The sequence below is a fragment of the Capricornis sumatraensis genome, chromosome 9, assembly GCF_032405125.1.
Source record: "Capricornis sumatraensis isolate serow.1 chromosome 9, serow.2, whole genome shotgun sequence".
NCBI lineage: Eukaryota > Metazoa > Chordata > Mammalia > Artiodactyla > Bovidae > Capricornis > Capricornis sumatraensis.
In genome coordinates, this window is record NC_091077.1 from 58,950,796 (window position 1) to 58,971,509 (window position 20,714).

The 20,714-nt window shown below is 37.2% G+C and overlaps 1 protein-coding gene across 1 annotated transcript in view; it reads left to right on the forward strand.

The window, feature by feature from the left end:
- Positions 1–20,714, forward strand: part of SPINK5 (serine peptidase inhibitor Kazal type 5) — a 68,351-nt gene that overhangs the window by 4,960 nt on the left and 42,677 nt on the right. Inside the window, exons 3-8 of the mRNA XM_068979646.1 lie at positions 132–259; positions 2,090–2,162; positions 12,167–12,294; positions 14,380–14,443; positions 15,544–15,671; positions 17,416–17,482. Of these exons, the coding sequence (XP_068835747.1) occupies positions 132–259; positions 2,090–2,162; positions 12,167–12,294; positions 14,380–14,443; positions 15,544–15,671; positions 17,416–17,482 (588 nt within the window). The remainder of the gene's footprint in view (positions 1–131; positions 260–2,089; positions 2,163–12,166; positions 12,295–14,379; positions 14,444–15,543; positions 15,672–17,415; positions 17,483–20,714) is intronic.

The window sequence follows — 20,714 nt, forward strand, 5'->3', positions numbered from 1 at the left end:
ATTATCTGTATCAAGTTGAGTGAATGTCTTCCATACAAAGAGGGAAGTGGTTATGAAATAACACTCTTCTTAGAAGGTAAAATTTGCTGTGATGAGGTTTCTGTAAACACTTTTTTCATATTTTTCCTAAGGAAACATGCAGTGAATATCGAGCATTGATGAAAAATGGAAAACTGTTCTGTTCCCAAGATAAAAAACCTTTTCAAAGTCCTGATGGAATAATGTTTGTCAACAAATGTGCTATGTGCAAAATGATATTGTGAGTAAAGTTTATCTTTCTTTCAAGTGGTTTGAATTACCACTATTCTGTGAACTCAATATACTATCTTTATTTTCTGTCACGTATATTTTTCTGAATCTAAGTTGGTAAATAATAATGCTCAGCAGATGATACCTTTTGTCAGGTAAAGTTGGATAAATGCCACTCACCCACAAAGATTTTAATAATCACTCATGGTGTTCCAAAATATCCCAGAGGGCTCAGTATCAATACCTTATGTAGTACTTAGTAGTCTTTTGAGGATGTAGTTCCAAGTTGAGTTTTCTCACCTTGGGAAAAAAGGATTCTTGGGCCTGTTAAGACCTGACACTGTTGTACCCCTGAGAATGATGTGAGAGCCAACCAGGAGAAGTAGGATATACCCTGACTTTGGGAGCTGCAGTAGGGCTTTAGACATCTAGGATCATGCTAGCATGAAAGGACTCTAGAATCTATCGTGGCTTCCAACTGCCTGTAACACAGAATTAACATCCTGGAAGTTTACTGACATCTTTGCAATGCTTCCTAACTTGATTTCCTTCTCTCCAGTGACACCCAAAAAAAGTTTGGGTTGGAAAAGGAAAATCCTCAAATCAAAGAAACTTAATTTACTTTTGAACAGGGAATTCATTCTCAGTTTCTGACCATCAAAACTTCAACTCTGGTACCAAGACAACACTAAGCTAACCCATCGAAGATAATTATGTTATTACTGCTAATGTGTCAAGGGATTTTATCTGACATAGTTATTAATATTGGGATAACAAAGCTCTGATCACATACACTTCTAATGAAGACATTTTGGAAGATGAAGGAAGGCAGGGCAAAATTTAGGGAGGGGAGACTCCCAGGGAAAGCTGAAGAACCCTTAGTCTTTTGAAAGCTGAATGTAAACCAGTAGGTGTATTACTTACTAAGGAGTTTTCTACTTGTTAACATAGGATGTTTTGATAGGAGACTGAAACTATGAGTAGAATAAATTTATTGAAAAATAAAACAAAAATACAATGCCTTTACATATGCAAGGCAAGTTATTTATCACTTTGAAGTCACTCAGTCAATTATTATGTTACTTATGTAAATTATATTGAGATAAACTTGGTTTCTTAACCTAGAAAGAAGGAGCCTGCATGAGGCATTAAGGTTTTCTTTAAATTGCTCAGTTTGCTCTGTGGGTCCTTAAGAGGCTGAAGCCTAAGACCAGACAGGCGAGCAGCTTTGGGGTTGATGTTTTCAAAGAGAGCATTCTAAAAATGGCACAAATGGCTTTTAGAGCTGGTGACCACCTGGATCTTGGCAGTATTTGAGGTGGGTAGTGTCTTGTGCTGGAGAAGGCAATGGCACCCGACTCCAGTACTCTTGCCTAGAAAATCCCATGGATGGAGGAGCTTGGTGGGCTGCAGTCCATGGGGTCGCTAAGAGTCAGACATGACTGAGCGACTTCACTTTCACTTTTCACTTTCATGCATTGGAGAAGGAATGCAAGAGAAGTAATTCTCTTGCCTGGAGAATCCCAGGGACAACAGGGGAGCCTGGTGGGCTGCCGTCTATGGGGTTGCACAGATTCGGACACGACAGAAGAGACTCCGCAGCAGCAGTGTGTTGTGCAGTTAACAAAAGAGATTGTTGCCTTCAATAGGAATACATTTAAGATGGATGTATTTCAGTACTAAGAAGTTTGTGCTAGCTGTGGTCATTTCTGGACATTCTTCCATTTCTGACAAGTTAGACTGGGCTGAGAACAGCCAAAATTCAGTTTACCATGTATGATGTTAGTCCTAAAAATTGGGCAAGCATGTCTGAGCTATTCTATTCTTTGCTATCTTCCAGGGAAAAAGAAGCAAGATTCCAGAAAAGGTCTAGGCTTTTAACAAGAGCCTCCAGGGCTACTGCCCCAGGAAAGGTGAGACTATTTTGAGTCAACTTGTCATATTTGCTTTGGAGATCACATTCAACTCTATTCAGATCTGTTTATTTCCTAATTACTAGGTTGTGAAGCCAGCTACTTAGAAGGGAGTGAACAGGGCTTAGTCCAGGGGTGGGCTAAATATCTGGTACAGCTTGTCCATAGGCCCAACCCATGACCCAACTCTGAAAACATTCTGGGCACTAACAGATGCTAAGAGTAAACCAGTGTGATGACTGCCTGGCACGGTCATTTCTCATTCCTACTATCCTGTCTTGGTTCCCACAAGGCCTTCATGGGACTACAGAACTAAGTTTAAGTCTCAGAATTTGGACAATTTATGCATCTCTGAGCCTCAGTTTATTCACTTTTGATACAGAACATGGATCAAAAGAGAATCTAAATTTAAAAGGTCAGCTACAGTGTAAAATAAAAAAGCTATACAGATGCAACCCAATACACAACCACTTCCCTTTATACATAATTTTTTCATTATACAAAGATTTTTATTTGTTTAAAAAAATAAAAATTCTAAGCCCTGATTGGGCAACGTCTCTGGCTGGCCTACAACATCTCACAATAAGGTATTGACGAAGCTGGGGCTATCATAAGGTATTCTGACAACTAGTCATATTATTCCAGGTCTCCTATGTAGCTTCTTCTCCAATATCTTCTTTCTCTTCCTCCTCTCGTGCCTCTGACACATAACTAAAATGATCAGTCAAGGAAGGTACACCCAAATTACCTTAATATCCCTGGTCTAACCAAGCTAACATCTTCCTTGTCAGTGTTACTCAGGACTGTCTGAGCACCTCAGCTTCCACAATAGACCTAGTCAACCAAAGTCTTTGCCTGGGCTCAAACGGTCTCACTTTTAAAACAATAACACAGTCACCATGCAACTGATCAATAACTACAAACTCTGAGGAAAAGGGGGCTGCTTATATGCTTCCCAAATCTGTGAGGGTCAGAAAAGTTTACTTGATTTTTCAAATCTGCCTTTCTTTGTCACATTTAGAGATAGGCTTATAATGTAAAATCCATTCTCCTCCTCCTTCTCCTCCTCTTTTTCCATCATGAAAAGCCTATATATCAATGGTGCTTAAAAAAATACAAAATACAAGTAAGTGGCAAAAATCCCCCAAACACACCACACACACACACACACACACACACATATCATTTTAAATACTATTGTTTAAAAACATTACTAGTGATATGTTTTCATATATAGATATATATTTGCTGAATTTTAAAATAAGATTTTTAAGAAAATTCTAGAATATTGAGATTATACTTCTCTGTTATCATTTTATGCCTGAATTATAATTTTGACTTTTCAATAAATTTCTTATGGTTACATATTTTGCTACCTAGGAAATGATTTACTTATAAATTAAAGCAGTTAATATTTGGCTGTGTGTCTTAAAGTAATTTCTGTGTAGATTTTTACATGTCTGTGAATAGATTAATGCAACTATACAATTTTATTGTTGTTATTTTTCTCCTTACTATAAAAGAAAACAATGTACTCTCTCTGTTTAGATTTCTCCCATCAAAAATTAACCCTGCCTCTTACTCTCAGAATAAGATGCTCTACTCGTTCAAGAAAGTTTCTCCTACGGATATCCTCTCTCTTACATCATCAATTTATTCTTCATTAGTGTATCTGTCATTCTTTAACTTTATAATTCTGATATCCATTCCATCAACAAAACTTGTTGGTTTTGCCTCCAAATAATTTTTCAGTTTGACTCCTTTCATGATTTCCATTCCTACCACCCAAGTTTTCTGAACTTCCATAATTTCTAATCACTAACATCTTTGGTTTATGCAGAAACTTTTGTTTTATAATTGATCAGTTTATTCTTTCAGTATTTCTCATTGATTTAGGTTGCCAGCTTTCTAGTATATTAAGTAGGGTTACATGTATGTGTTTCTAAGTTTCTCATTTGTTCATATTAATTCATTTCTTTAATAACTAATAAAGCAATTCCTCTTTCTCACTTTTTCAAAGTTCACTTACCTATGCACAGGTAATATATTTTCCACATAAATATTTGAAATTAAAAAATTTACTAAGTTTATAAAAAAATCAAACTTGAGTTTGGGAACTCAATGTAGTTCAGGATACAGAGAATTTATAAATTAATTTGCATAAAATTGACTTTTTACAATAGTAACTTTCCTATGCTAAAGGCATAGAATATCATATCATTCATTCATGTAATTTTTATGGCTTCCCTGGTGCCTCAGAGGTTAAAGTGTCTGCCTGCAATGTGGGAGACTCAAGTTCGATCCCTGGATCAGGAAGATCCCCTGGAGAAGGAAATGGCAACCCACTCCAGTATTCTTGCCTGGAGAATCCCATGGAGGGAGGAGCCTGGTAGGCTATAGTCCATGGGGTTGCAGAGTCGGACATGACTGAGCAACTTCACTTTATGAGATCCATAAAATATTCTCCACAGGTATTTTTATGTTTTTGCTAAGACCTAGAAAATTGGCAATTTTACTGCTCTTTTGAGTGGTATTTTTGTTGTTTATGGTATTTATACCTGATTATTGTTGGCATAGACAAATTCTATTGATTTCTATAAGTTGATCTTATATTAAAAGGCTGTATGATACCTTGTTATTTATTATTTTTTACATGTTAATTTTCTTGTATTTTTCTTGGAAGTTGATCACATTATCTGAAAATAATAGAAGTTCTATAACTTTTCAATTTTGTTACTTTACTTCTTTTTCTTTCCTTATATATTGGCAACAATCTAAAGTTCATACAGTAGTTCAATAGTAGCAATGATAATGACCTTCAAACTGTCCTTTATTGGCCTGTCTTAAATGCCATATATCTATAAAGTTTCTCCATTATATATAATGTTTACTATAGGTATTTTTTTCTGTAAACTTTAATAAGTTTACTTACTGAAGTTGCTCAGTAGTGTCTGACCCTTTGCAATCCCATGGACTGTAGCCTACCAGGCTCCTCAGTCCATGGAATTTTCCAGGCAAGAGTACTGGAGTGGGTTGCCATTTCCTTCTCCAGGGGATCTTCCCAACCCAGGGATTGAACCCAGGTTTCCCACATTGCAGGCAGATGCTTTACCGTCTGAGCCACCAGGGAAGCCATAGGTATTTTTTTCTGTAAACTTTAGTAAGTTTAGAAGTTCCTTTCTGTTTTTATTCTTCTGAATATGTTTTAATCATTATCACATGCCTTCTTGGCAACTATGGAAATAATTTTACAATTTTCTCTTTCAATCAATTAATATAATACATTTCTGGATAACCACACTAATGCTAAATCATTATTTTCTCAGAGTAAATCATACTAATCACATTGTATTTTTAGTACACTGTTGAATTTGCATTGTTAATATTTAGAAAATTTGAAGCTATTTTTTTTATAAGTGAAAGAATTCTCTACTTTTCCCTTTTAATTATTCTCACATAGTTGGGAATCAATGTAAAATTACCCTGAGGGGTGGCACTTCAAACTATTGCTGAATCAGGGGTTCAGCAAATTCCCTCCCCAAGGAACAACAATAATGCTACACAAAATTGAGTAAAAGAACCACTTTAGCACTCTAGAAATTGACCAGCAGCCTATGTTAATCTGATAATCAATTATGCTTGAAAAACTGTTGAACCTTGGTTAAGAATGATGGGAGTCTATGGTCCTCTTGCTTAATGATAGTCACATCTTACCCCCGTGGCTTGGTTGATATGAAGAGTCTACCAAAGAAGACTATATGGATCAGTAACTGCATCGCCAATGTTGAAAGGGGTTTATTTAATTTGGAGTTGTGGGCAACTCTCATATCCAGAGATATTTTTGGTTATTCCAGTAAGGAGAATGATCTTAGGGTTGTAGCAGTAAGCATATTTCTGGCTAAGTCTTCATAAGGGGCAGCAGAGGCAAAAAGGAACTAAGCAGTTCTCAAAGTTCTGGCCAATCATGAAGCTATGTGCAAGCACTTAAAAGACACAAGAATATCCCCAAGAAAAGCAAATGCTGAGGCAGATATAAAAATAGCCTGAGTTTTTAATATTCTCCCATACATACATAGGTCCTTCTGTGGAGGATGAAAACTTTACTGGCTTTGAGAAGTTTGTTCATAATCTGTGTCCAATCACTGGCCTTCTGCTAAGTTACACAGATCTAGGGAGAAGCAGCTCTGAGACTGCATTAAAAAAGAATTAGTAGGAGACTTCTCTGGTGGTCCAGTGGCTGGGAATCTGTGCTCCTAGTGCCAGGGGCCCTGGTTCAATCCCTGGTCTGGGAGCTACATCCCACCTGCCGTGGCTGAGAGTCTGTATGCTGCGACCAAGAATCCTCATGCTGAAAGTAGGAGTCCGCGTACCACAGCTAAAGATCCTCATGCTGCTATGAAGATTGAAGATCCTGTGTGCTCCAGCTGGGACTGGGCACAGCCAAATAAATAAATAAAAGCAACTGTTAAAAAATTAGGAAACTTGAAGATAGCTTAATAAAGTTTAACAGAAGTAGTACAGAAGGAAAAAAATATTGACAAAATTGTACAGAGTTGCAGAGTCCTTGAGACAAGTATATCAATACATGTGAAACAGGGATGTCAGAAATAAAAGAGGGAGACTGGATAGAAAAGTTATTTGAAGAAAAAAATGGCTTAAAATGTATCAAATTACTGGGCTTCTCTGTGAGTTCAGTTGATAAAGAATCTGCCTGCAATGCAGGAGACACTGGTTCGATTCCTGGGTTGGGAAGATCCCCTGGAGAAGGGACAGGCTACCCACTCCAGTATTCTTGGGTTTCCCTTGTGGCTCAGCTGGTGAAGAATCCACCTACAATGTGGGAGACCTGCATTAGATCCTGGGTTGGGAAGATCCCCTGGAGAAGGGAAAGGCTATCCACTCCAGTATTCTGGCCTGGAGAATTCCATGAACTGTGTAGTCCATGGGGTTGCAAAGAGCTGGACACGACTGAGTGACTTTCACTTTCATGTATCAAATTGGATGAAAAAATTAATCTTTATAGGATTTCAACAAATTCAAGGATTTCAACAAATTCTAAATAGGATAAAGGAGATTTACAGCTAGGCTCAGGCTTCCCTGGTGGCTCAGTGGTAAATAATCTGCCTGCCTATACAGGAGATTTGAGCTCCATCCCCAGGTTGGGAAGATCCCCTGGAGAAGGAAATGCAACTCAATTCAGTATTCTTGCTGGAAAATTCCATGGACAGAGGACCCAGGACAGCTACAGTCCATGGGGTCACGAAAGACTCAGATATGACTTATGATTAAACAATACCTCCACCACCACCTAGGCTCCTCATGATGAAAATGCTGAGATCAAGAAAGAATTTTAAAAGCAGCAAAAGAAAAAACAATGCATTATATATACAGGTTATAATTGATGACTGGCTTGTCATTTAAATAGACTTCCCTGGTGGCTCAGATGGTAAAGAGTCTGCTTGCAATGCAGGAGACCCAGGTTCGACCCCTGAGTTGGGAAGATCCCCTGGAGAAGGAAATGGCAACCCACTCCAGTACACTCTCCTGGAGAATCCCATGGAGAGAGGAGCCTGGTAGGCTACAGTCCATGGGGTCGCAGAGTTGGACACGACTGAGCGACTTCACTTCACCTGTCATTTAAAATAATGAGGTTCAGAAGGCAATGGAATGAGATGCTCAAAGTGCTGAAAGAAAAAAATGTTAACCAATATTCTATATCCACAAAAATTATCCTGTAAAATTAAGGCAAAATAAAGATATTCCCATATCAATGAAATCTGAGAGACTTTGTTGCCTACAGATCTTACAAGTAATGATATAGTTCTTTAGTTGAAAGGAATGACCACCAGATGATAACCTGGAATTATACAAGGAAATAAAAAGCACTAGAAATGGTAAATATGGTATACTCTATACATATATGTTGCTTATTTTCACCTAGCTTCTTTTGAAGATATTATATACAGCAATGATTATAATGCTGTTTTATGGGGTATACAAATAATATATAACATATATAATAGTTATAGTACAAAAAGCAATAGAGAAAATAGAGCTACAATTAGGGCAAAGTTTCTATATTTTACTAAAATTAAGTATTAATTGGTAGTAAATTGTGATCAGTTAGGATGCTTATTATAATCACCAGAGTAGCCAATCAGAAGTGACATGTATACCTCCAATTAAAAATAAATTAAAAAAAGAAATGACATGTATAATAAATACATAAAATCAACATGAGAATAAAAGAGACACACTAGTAATATTTAACCCCAAATAAGGCAGTAGTAGAAGAATAAAGAAGTAAAAAAATGAGAGTGTATTGAAAACAAATAGAAACATAGCATATATAGATACTATCCTATGAATAATTAAGTGAAATGGTTTTGACATCCCAATCAAAAGGCTGACATTGTTATATGCTAAGGAAAGAAAGCAACTGTGCCTCTAGTACATACTCCTTGAATTCAAAGTTTTAGAAAAGTGGATTTTAAAGCTATTTGAACTGGGGCATTTTGGGGAGAGAATATCTCAGATTAATATATCAGTTGATATTTATTCGTCTGTTCAACTTTCCTCCTGCTTATTACCCCAGTGTAGATATTTCATATGATTTTTGTAGCCATGTCTCCATTTTGATATCCACACAGATATTCACAGTATGCTTCAACTGTGTTTCTCAATGTTGATACAATTATTTCTAGTATCATTGTGCATGGGTGCTAAGTTGCTATTCTTAAACTATTATCTTCTCTTTCATCAGCTGTACTAGAAACTATAACCTTAGATTTTTAAAAGAGTGTTAATTTGCTTTTGGCTACGCTGGGTCTTCACCGCTGTGTGGACTTTTCTCTAGCTGCACTGAGCACGGGCTTGCCCTTTAGTCGCAGCGCGTAGGCGCTAGGTTACATGTGCTTTAGTAGTTTACTACGGAGCCGCCAGAGAAGCCCAACATTAGCTTCTATATTAATTTTCTCTATAGTTTCTGTCCTTTATGTCATTCATTCCTATTTATGGCTGCTCTGCTGCTCATTTTACAATGAATTGAGCCATACTTTGGTCTTTAAATGTTCATTTTTAAAGTTTCGTGACAAGGGTATTTGAAGGTATCAGTGATTATCTACCTCAGATTTGCTCCTGAAGTGTTTTCATGTGTCATTCTTTGCCAATCATTTCTTAATTTTCCTCCCTCCCAAAGTTAGTTAGTAATACATTATTTGATTTTCAAATATGTGATAACTTTTCCATTTAAAATTAACCTTTAACGTTATTGAATTCTGTTCAAAGCACATAGGCCATTTGACATTGATCCTCTGGAATTTCATAAAACTTTGTGGCCTGATAAATATTCTGCTTTTATAAATGTTTTCTATATTCTGAAAAAATTGTTTATTTCCTGTTTCTTGGATGTAGTTTTCTATTAAAATCTAATAACTTAAGCATCTTAATTTCAAGCATCTTAATTTTTTCCTTTGATATGTCTGTTTCTAAGAAGTATGTGTTAAAACCTCTAGTATCAGTTATTGATTTATGTAATGATTACATTCTATTGCTTATTGTTTGACATATTTAGAACCTATATTATTGAATATATGCTCATGATTATCATGCATTGTTATTTTCTTCCCTTATGTAATGTCCTTCTTTGTTACCTATGATGCATTTAGACTGAATTCTATATATTAAGTATTATTATTGTTGCATCTGCTCTGTTACTTTTCTTATCCTGTTATATTTGTGTATTTTTCAACTTTAACTTTGTTTAGTAATTTTTTTTCTGCTAAAGTGAGCTAGAAAATATTCAAGGCCAAGCTTCAGCCTCTGCCTCTCCTGGTGAGTGTCAGGAGAGAACAAGGGATAAGTACCAGAGCTGAAGGTTCTAGAACCAGTGTTGCTAACTCTAGTTTGCTGCCTCTTGACCAGGTCAGGAATCCATTTGTAAGCTCTCAGAAATTGTCAGCATCAGGAAGAGGTGTTCTCTGTGGGCTGTGATCCACTAGCCCTTGGAGTTTGGAAGAGGAGGTGGAGGTGGAGTAGTAAATGCTTGCACCTGTTCTCACCACCTCCCACCTGGGCTTTTCATCTGCCAATCACCCTGCCAACACCTGTGACTTAGTAGCTGCTGTTGAGTTCACCGGTGAAGAGGCAGAAGAGGGATGGCCCCAAGTTAATTGCTTGGATCCTTATCCCCTTGCTTCTGCAGTTTCTCCAGAAATAATTTGTGAGAGAAAATCAGCAGCTTTTCTTCATGCTGCCGCTTTTTCCTTATGCTCCAGCAACACTTCTCCTCTCTGTTCCTTAAGCAGGAGAATCTAGTTCCTATCCCCAGTCCTTTTGCAATTCTCCATTCCTGGAATGTTCTTCCCACGGATCTTTAATGCCTGGCTCCTCCTCATTAGTCTCATCTCATAGTAAATGTTGCCTTTGCAGAAAGATCTGTCTCAACACTATATTTAAAATAGCCACCATCTGGGTGCTATATTTCATAGCACTTAATATCATTTAAAGTTGTGTTTACTGTCTATCTTGTCCCACTAGAATGCAAACCCCTTGGAGTCTGTATTCCATTTCTCTTTTTGGCTGTGCTAGGGTCATAGTCTAGTGGAATACCTGGAGACTAGTAAATATATAATGGGTTTTGAGGAATAAATGAACAACCAAACGAATAACATAGCACATATGGCCACGGCTTATCCTGTTCTCTCTCTATTTTTAACTTCTTCCTAAACATATGACATGAAGAGTAGGCTATGTTTTAAAGATTTTCTTTTCTAGTTTAAATTCTTTTTCCTTTTTAATTGTCTTCTAGGAGAGTTCCCTCTGTGTAATCTTCTGGTTCACAAATGTATTTTACATTTGTGTCTGTGCTACTTTTATCTTTGGTATTGTGTGGCATGCTAGGTCATAGGACCATATTCTAAGTTTTCAAATCTATACTTAAAACATTTTATCATGACAATAATGGCAACAATTTTTTTTTATAAATGTGGTATCATATTCTTTGGTTTTAGATAGAGATTAAATACAAGTTAACTCTGTGTGTTCTTTAGCTAGCTTATGTCACAATAACGAGTTGCCAAATAATGTTTCACAACTATTTCTTTCTTTCCCACCACAAGCCTGTAATGTGGATTGGATGTGAATTCCCATTTTTCAGATTAGGGAAGTAAAGTTCAAAGAGGTGAAGTGAGTAGGTGGCCAATCTGAGATCTGAATACTAGTCTTCGGTTGTTACCTAGTGTGGTTGATTTCCTCACCAAACAGGTTTGTTGCTTTGTATACGTCATATTATTAGAGCAGAGATTTTGGAATTTCTCTCATCATCTCTAAAAGGTGTTTAGCTTTGTTGGCTTATCAGTACAGAAAACATTTAAAATAAGAACAGCAACAGCAATAATAAATGGCCAGGATATGTTTGGTACTGTTCTAAGAGCTGTATGTGTGTCAATACATTTAAATATCTTTATAATCCTGAGAATCTGGTAATATATGCATTTTACAAATGAGGTCACTACAGCATAGAGTGGTTAAGTAACTGTCCCAAATCACACAACTAGTAGTGGCGGATTTAGAATTATGAACCCAGCAATCTGGCTCTTGATCATTACTCTAATCTATAATACTCTAAAAACTTTACTGGAGCTTATAGTTAACAGAGAGCTTTCATATCACTGTCTACTGGACCTTATGACTACTCTGTAGCGAAGGCAGGCAGATTTTGACAAACAGTTTGCTAAATATCAGAGAAGTGACTTGGCTCACCTCACCCAGATAGCAGGTGTCTGAAATCTTACTGAAATAATTTCCTTTGAAATTAGACTATATCTCTGTTCTTGGACCATGTTTTATTATTCATGATTTTGTTAGCTCACTGTAACCTCCTTATTATATTTTCCTTTTCCACTGTATTATACTGTTGTGGGCTTAAAATATTAATTGATTTATGTATCTGAGGAATATCTTCTCTCTTACATTTTGATGTTCCTTGATTATGTCTCTTGCAGTTGAATTGTGATGATTTCAAGCAAGGAGAAAGGGCTGGGGATTTTATCTGTACCCTTGGTGGTACAGCTGTCTGTGGCACAGATGGGAAAACATACAGTAACAGATGTGCGCTGTGTGCTATGAATGCGTGAGTATTCTTCGAAGGTTTTCTCCCTGAAGCATGTTCCCTGTATAATTATGACACACTTTTTGTACATCTTTAAGGTAACAATTTATCTTGTGGGAGTTAGCCATCTATAAATTATTAGGATCAATTCTTTTACTATTCTTAAGAGAAAAAATATGTATGCAATATGACACTCTATATTTAACAGAGCACACTTGTGTGCAATTTATCAGATGGTTAACACTTTCTGTGAAGTAGACAGATATCTGATATATCTGTATCTGTATACACATACACACACAAATATATATTTATATATACATATACACAGGCTTCCCTGATAGCTCAGTTGGTACTGAATCCACCTGCAATGCAGGAGACCCTGGTTCGATTCCTGGGTCGGGAAGATATGCTGGAGAAGGGATAGGCTAACCACTCTGTTATTCTTGGACTTCCCTTGTGGCTCAGCTGGTAAAGAATCCGCCTCCAATGCGGGAGACCTAGGTTGGATCCCTGGGTTGGGAAGATCCCCTAGAGAAGGGAAAGGCTACCCACTCCAGTATTCTGGCCTAGAGAATCCCATGGACTGTATAGTCCATGGGGTCGCAAAGAGTCGAACATGACTGAGCAACTTGCACTTCACTTCACTTCATACATATACACATCTATCTATCTGGTTTCTTTCTACCTACCTATTTAGGTATATCTTTTATTCACAGAGAATGATTTAATCATCAAAAGATACTTACTACATTCTCAGTAATTTATCATATTAGGGTAATGGGGCTTAATGCTTAACTCCACCCATCTATTCAGTGTTCACCATATATAGCTAAAGCATCTCACTGCCCTGCATTTTGTCCTTGTTCAATTCTTTCTCCGCCCACAGTGCTGGGTTTGGCTATCAGCTGTCTTCAGCCAACAGGATGGCACACCTGCTTTGCAGGTTCTGGCTTATGATCTCCGTCTCGAATTGGCTGCTCTTCAGTTTTAGCCAATACAGCAACCAATGTTTGAGAAGGTTAATTAGAGATGCTGATAAATATTCAGTCTTGAGGTCTACAAGCTTTGTCCCTCCTTGTAATAAATATCTTTACCAAGCACAACTGAATTAAATCACTCTGATCTCTCACATGATTGCATTTTCAGAAATACACACTAAAACTGTATCTTCAACTTTCACCAAGGGTCAACATAAAGAAACAGAAAGCAAAAATAGGCACAGAAAGAACAAGTTGTTGTTAGGAGTGCATTTGTAACACCACTATGACCACACTGTGTATTAGTTCTGACCTTGTTTTATGTGGGGAATCTTACCATGTTTTGTGTGGAGAGCTTATTTAAGCCTCTCATTTCTGGTATATGACTTTTTAATTATACAATGAGAATCATCTTGCTCACTGCATTTCCTTCTTAGTTCTGTCTGCTAAGAAACTCTGTAATGCCACTGGAATTCAATTTTTATATTTTCCTTCAGCTGATACCTTTTGGTATAATTCTTTTTCCTATCTGTTTTAACTACTTAGTTTTTTTTTCTTTTATTTTTATCATATTTTTATAGGTATATAGATGCTACAGATCTTTTTAGAATAGAAAATGTATCTTATATTTGTGCTACTATGTTCTCAGGCATGCTTTTAATGCTCTGTTAGACAGAACAATATTAATTAGGGCCTTATGTATTTTCCATGAAAAACAAAATATTATCATAACTCCAATAAAGAATGGTAATTTATGCTGGATAATATACACTTGAATTTGATTATTTAAAATAACATCATCATCAACAATAAAATTCCTTAGGTGGCATCTAATGTCTAGTTACAAGATTTATTTCTTAACTATTCTTCTGTATGGATCCTCTCTGGAAACAGGAAAAAAAAATCTGGAAATAATACTTACAAGTCTGAATCTTACCTCAAACATGCTCTCCAAATTTCTTTGTAATTTATAGAAATGGGATTTCATTATAAAGAGTAAGTAAAGAATGCAATGTGATACCTATTTTCAAAAGCAAAGGAGGATCAAAATACGATGAAAAGAAACTACATATGCTGAGAAGTTCCATGATATTAAACTGCTGTGTCTACTAACTTTGAATTCCAGTGAAACCAGAGCTCAAGTTGGCATAAAAAGCGAAGGAGAATGTGAGAACAACAAGCCAGAACAGGTGAGGACAAATGTCAGAATTGGGGGAAACACTGGGAGACTGACTTTGAAAAGAAAGAAGATGCTCTCTTCTTCCTTCTTTGATGGAGGTGTTTGGAAAGAAAGAATTCTTGCTGCACCTGAAATAGAATACTGCTCATTTAGATGAAAAGCAACCGATAGTTCCTGAAACTGGAGTGGATTACTTTGGTAGTTAAACCTTTCATCTCTATTTCTGCTTTCTATGAAGAAAAGAAAAAAGAAGAGGAGGGAAGGAGGGAAAGAAAGGAAGCTACATGTGTTGTACAAAGGGATCTACTTCAGCTACTGAACCTGAGTAGAAACCCCTGTCACTGATAGTCAGGATCTCAAGCAGATTACTCAACCACACTTTACCAGTGTTTCCGTATCTTCAGTGAGAATTGGACCACGTACCTTCTTTTGATGCTAAAATTCTGTGAGCCTGTGATAATAGAGGAAGTGAGTGAGTGTCTCTTACACATCACACTTGATTTTTTATAGTTGGATGATTTTCCCAAGTCAAAGTTTGGTGACTTTCCAATATGCAAATACAGCACCTGAGGTTACCTCCACCGAGACATTTAAGACATTGTATTTTTTTTTTCAGATTCATTTAAACTATATTTTTGTTATTTTAAAAATTGAAGTACAGTTCATTTACAATATATCATGTACACCAAAGTGATTCAGATACACACACACACACACACACACACACTCTTTTTAATATTCTTTTCCATTACGGTTTATCATAGGATACTCAATACAGTTCTCTGCAGCACATTGTATTTTAAAAGTCTCTTTGTATCACCCAGTAGATTGTGAATGAGTTCAGGGCAAGGACTGTGTTCTACCTTGGTTCTAGCACATCACAGGTTATCCACGTTTACTAACAAATGAATAAACAAGTACATGAGCTCTGTAGTTAACCATGTGAATTACACAGCACTTAATGACCTGCTTCTACACACTGGCACTGCTCCAGGTAGCTAGTGTGTCCTGGGCAGAGAGGGCCACTGGGCTCTATACAGTTTCTGAAGACAGTGTTGTAAGCATTACTGTCAGGATGGCAAATGTCAAGTTCCTTTCTCTGCTCTTCAGGATATATGTAGTGATTTTCGGCCTTATGTGAAGGATGGAAGACTTGGATGCACAAGGGAAAATGACCCAGTTCGTGGTCCTGACGGAAGGACGCACGGCAACAAGTGTGCAATGTGCGCGGAGCTTTTGTAAGTATCCTCACCCCCTCGCAGGCTCCCAGGTGAGTCTGTTGAGCATGCACTTGGTTGCTGTTCTGAGAACCACCCCACAGAGCAAGAAAGTCCTTTTCCTGAAGCATGTTATTCTTGGTCTTTATAGGGTGAAATGGTTCCTGCTCCCACAGTGTCTTCTTCTCTTTATAATTCATATTATCTGATAATGTTTCTTAAAAGGAGTGGATAGAGTGGTTGTACTAGGTATCTAATTCAAGACTGTTAATTTGTTTAATTATAATGACTTAAATGCATAGTGTTGTTTAAGGCACAATATTTCAAAATTTAAAAGGTGCTCTCTTCTGGAGTAACCTAAATAAGTCATTTGACATGCCCTGCTTTATTCAGGCATGTATAGATACTCTTTCTGAAAACGGCAGTTGAAAATAATTATGTCGTGTGCCTAAATGTCTATTAGTTGTATAAAAGGTGGGGTGGGCTTTATGAAAGGGAAGAACTCTTGGGTTAATCTTTCTCTCAGTGCCTGATGCTACCCTGAGCACTGAGCCCCGGATATGAATAAAATCCAGTTAGTCTTTAATACTCTGGCTGTTAAACAAAGCAAAAATCAGGACAGAGAAAGATTCAACAGATTAAAGAACTTTGCACCTGTCTTTGAAAATCACAGTATGCTATTGTAGAATTCAGGCCTTCCCTGGTAGCTCAGTTGGTAAAGAATCTGCCTGCAACTCAGGAGACCCAGGTTCAATTACTGCGCCAAGAAGATCCCCTGGGGAAGGGATAGGCTATCCACTCCAGTATTCTTGAGTATCCCTGGTGGCTCAGACTGTAAAGAATCTGCCTGCAATGCAGGAGACCTGGGTTCGATCCTTGGGTCGGGAAGATCCCCTGGAGGAGGGCATGGCAACCCACTCCAGTAGTCTTGCCTGGAGAATCCCCATGGACAGAGGAGCCTGATGGGCTACAGTCCATGGGGTCGCAAAGAGTCGGACACGACTGAGCAACTAAGTACAGCACATTGTGGATTTCAAGGGCATGTCCTCTCAGGTTTACAAAGCAGAGACTAACTGGTTTCCAGACAGGAAATCAGCCTCATTTCCACGTTCTTATCTACAAGGCATGCACTTTCAGTGCTCAAACCTGCCCTAATTCTGTGATTTTGTGTTTCTTTTCATTCCCTAGCTAAAAAAGAGAATTTGACCTCCTTGACTCCTGGTTGGTTTCTTGCTCCATAGAACTAACTAAGATAGTCATGCCTATTTCTAAGATGAGACTGCAATTATATAATAGATCTGAAAGGATTTCCAAGCTTTGTTCAATGTAACTTTTTAGTGACAAGGGTGCTTCTACATGAAGACAAATACTTTACAAGGTATAAAAAGCTATACATAAGGGTGTGTGTGACAACATGTACTTCAGATGCTTAGTTTGGTTTCACCCTTGTCACAGTATTGTTTGAAAGCTCTTGGTTCTGCCTGTTAAAGCAAGTTTTCCTGACAATCTTATGTTTGTCAATCAAGTAGTCACACCCATCCAGTTTTACAGAACAAAGCTTCTAATTGACTGTCAGTGAGTCAGTTTCACACCCACCCTTATCTCTGGCAATTTTCTGGCTCAAACATTCAAGACAGGGGAAAGCTTGTCTCATGTACGTGGATGGGTTTAGCAAGCTAGAGCACAGGGTATAGAACTGCTTAGCACAGAACTGGACATTGAAAATCTGATACAGTCATAAATCAATCAACTATTTTCCTAACAGCTTAAAAGAAGCTGAAGAAAATGCCAAGCGAGAAAATGAAACTAGAATTCGACGTAGTGCCGAAAAGGTAAACTTCTCGTCAACATAATTCAGTTCCTGTGACATAAATATTAACAACTTATATTTGAACCTTTAAGGTAATTCAGTAATGTCACTGTCCATTATTATATTGAGCTTTTTTCCTCAAAGTTCCCCAAGTTTAATTCCTACTATACTACTCCTAGAATAATCTTCCTAGTTTATTAATCATTAGAGTCAACATTAAAATAGCTTTTCCCACCTAAAGCTCAAAACGTGCAGTTTCTCTCCTTGCTTAAAAAAAAAAGACAAAATTTATGCAAATTAAATACCAGTTCTTTTCTGCTAGTCTTCTCTTTGGCTTAAATTACTTTTGCTTTGACTAGGTTAGTTTAAAAGCAATATAATATACATTTGACAGAAATAACTTTAAAACAATTCCAGAGTCTCTTAAACAGTATATTCACTGGTGTATTTCATGTATAATTCTACTAATGCAAGTTAGTTATTCATGTTTCCATTATGGTTATTATGTTCAGAGAGGCTTGCATTTATAAAGGTCATGCTTCTAATTAAACAAAAACTTCAAATACTGATACTGTGGTTTTACAAATACCTTTATAATTAAGGTTTTTTCAAATTATTCAATGATTTAGCTTTTCAATCTAGTATAAAAAATTATTCCTTTTGTTAACTGAATACTCATTGTAGGTAACGTAGCCTGGATTTCTTAAATCACCCAGGTTATTAAACCTTACTGTCAATGAAAACGATAGTAGTTATTTTGGTAATAAGTTCCCTGGTGGCTCAGTGGTAAAGAAGCCACCTGCCAATGCGGAAGACATGAGTTCAATCCCCTGGAGAAGGAAATGGCAAACCTACTCCAGTATTCTTGCCTGGAGAATTCCCATGGACAGAGGAGCCTGGCAGGCTACAGCCCACGGGGTCACAAAGAGTCAGACACGACTGAGTGACTAAACAACAAGAAAGTCTTTTGCTGAAAAATGAGGACACTTGAGTTTTAGTCCTGCTCTGAGTGTGTGAAACTGAGCAATTCATTTCTTCTGTCCATATCTCAATTTTCTTATTAGTAAAATATGGAGGCTGGGTAAATGATTTCAATCACACCCTCCTGTTGGATTCCGATTCTGTGTCTTGCGCTCTTTTGTGCTAATATAAGGATACTATTTTTGTGGATTGTAGGGCCTAGTATTTTCCTAAAGGGACACGCAGGTCCAATTCTTGGTAGTTAAGAGCTGAACTTCCACTTCATAATGCAATTCAATGATTCAAATGTCCCACCCTAAATAGGGCACTCAGTGTTTAAGAAATACAGAACACTCATAATTATGAATACTTTGTTCAACACTCACTGAGATTTCAAAAACACTTCTTTTGTGGTGGTTGTTAAATTTCAGTTTAACACTTTGGGTCATCTTGTGAGATCAATGTTTTATTACTTCATCAACAGTTTCTTTCCCCTTGTCTTTCATCCTGTCTCAGCTACTTTTCCTTCTTTTGTTCTCAATGGCTGGGGTCATTGTTTTGATGGGGTCATTAGATGTGATTTTGTTGAATGGGACTGCATTAGAGTGATGGCTCAATATTTACCCCATGATTAACCTGTCAGTGGGTTGATCACACAATATTTCCCTAGAATCTCCTTGGATGAATCATAATTTATAAACTGAAATTATCATTGTTTGTTTTATGGGAACCATTAAGCATTAATTTTATTACCATGCTATGATTATCATGTGACAGTCTTCTGTGTCTGTATTCCTGCTGCTGCTGCTGCTGCTAAGTCGCTTCAGGCGTGTCCACCTCTGTGAGACCCCATAGACAGCAGCCTATCAGGCTCCTCTGTCCATGGGATTTTCCAGGCAAGAGTACTGGAGTGGGGTGCCATTGCCTTCTCCGGTCTGTATTCCTAGATTGTTACAATCAGGAAGTTGAGAGCATACCCATTACTCCTCCAAAAACAAGTATCTTCTCATTAGATTCTCTTTTAAAGTATCCTAGTGAAATGTGAGTTTTTGGTTTTTTTTTTTTAATTAGAGAATACTAGATCTAGGAAAGGTCCTAAAAAGCAGCTGTTCTGAAAACCTCTTTCGTGTTGGTAGTGAGACTGAAGTTTCAAAGTTGATGGGACTTTGCTATGGTTTCCCAGTGAGTTAGAGCCACAATTTAATTTCACTTCTGACTCCAAATCACACTCTTTTATTAAATAAGGTTTTTTATTGAAATATAATTAACATACAGTATCACATTAGTTTCAGGTATGCATCATAGTGATTTGATATATACTATGCCAAAATAGTTTTATTTAATTACATATATTATAAATATATAAAAAGTTTAAAATATATATTTATTCCAAAACATTACTTATATATATCATTATTCATATATACATATATATGCCCTCATCAAATAAAATTATATATATATGTACACATATATATATACACACACATATATATATTTATGTGTATACATATGTGGCCCTCATCTAATAGAATTTTGAAAACAGAGAGAAACTTTAAAATACTGAAAGCATCAATCAGGAAATTTGTAGATATAGACTTTTTCCGAATTTTGGGATTAAGTCACAACCTTCTTAGGTTTTCTATATAGATATATCTACTACTGTGGTTTTTCCAGTGGTCATGTATGGATGTGAGAGTTGGACTGTGAAGAAGGCTGAGTGCCAAAGAATTTATGTTTTTGAACTGTGGTTTTGGAGAAGACTCTTGAAAGTCCCTTGAACTGCAAGGAGATTCAACCAGTCCATTCTGAAGGAGATCAGCCCGGGATTTCTTTGGAAGGAATGATGCTAAAGCTGAAACTCCAGTACTTTGGCCACCTCATGCGAAGAGTTGACTCATTGGAAAACTCTCTGATGCTGGGAGGGATTGGGGGCAGGAGGAGAAGGGGACGACAGAGGATGAGATGGCTTGATGACATCACTGACTCAATGGATGTGAGTCTGAGTGAACTCCGGGAGTTGGTGATGGACAGGGAGGCCTGGTGTGCTGCGATTCATGGGGTCGCAAAGAGTCAGACACGACTGAGCGACTGAACTGAACTGAACTACTATGGGCAAGAATCCCTTAGAAGATACGGAATAGCCCTCTTAGTCAGCAAGAGTCCAAAATGCAGTACTTGGGTGCAATCTCAGAAACCACAGAATGATCTCAGTTCATTTCCAAGGCAAACCATTCAATGTCCCAGTAATCTAAGTATAGACCCCAACCACTAATGCTGAAGAAGCTTAAGTT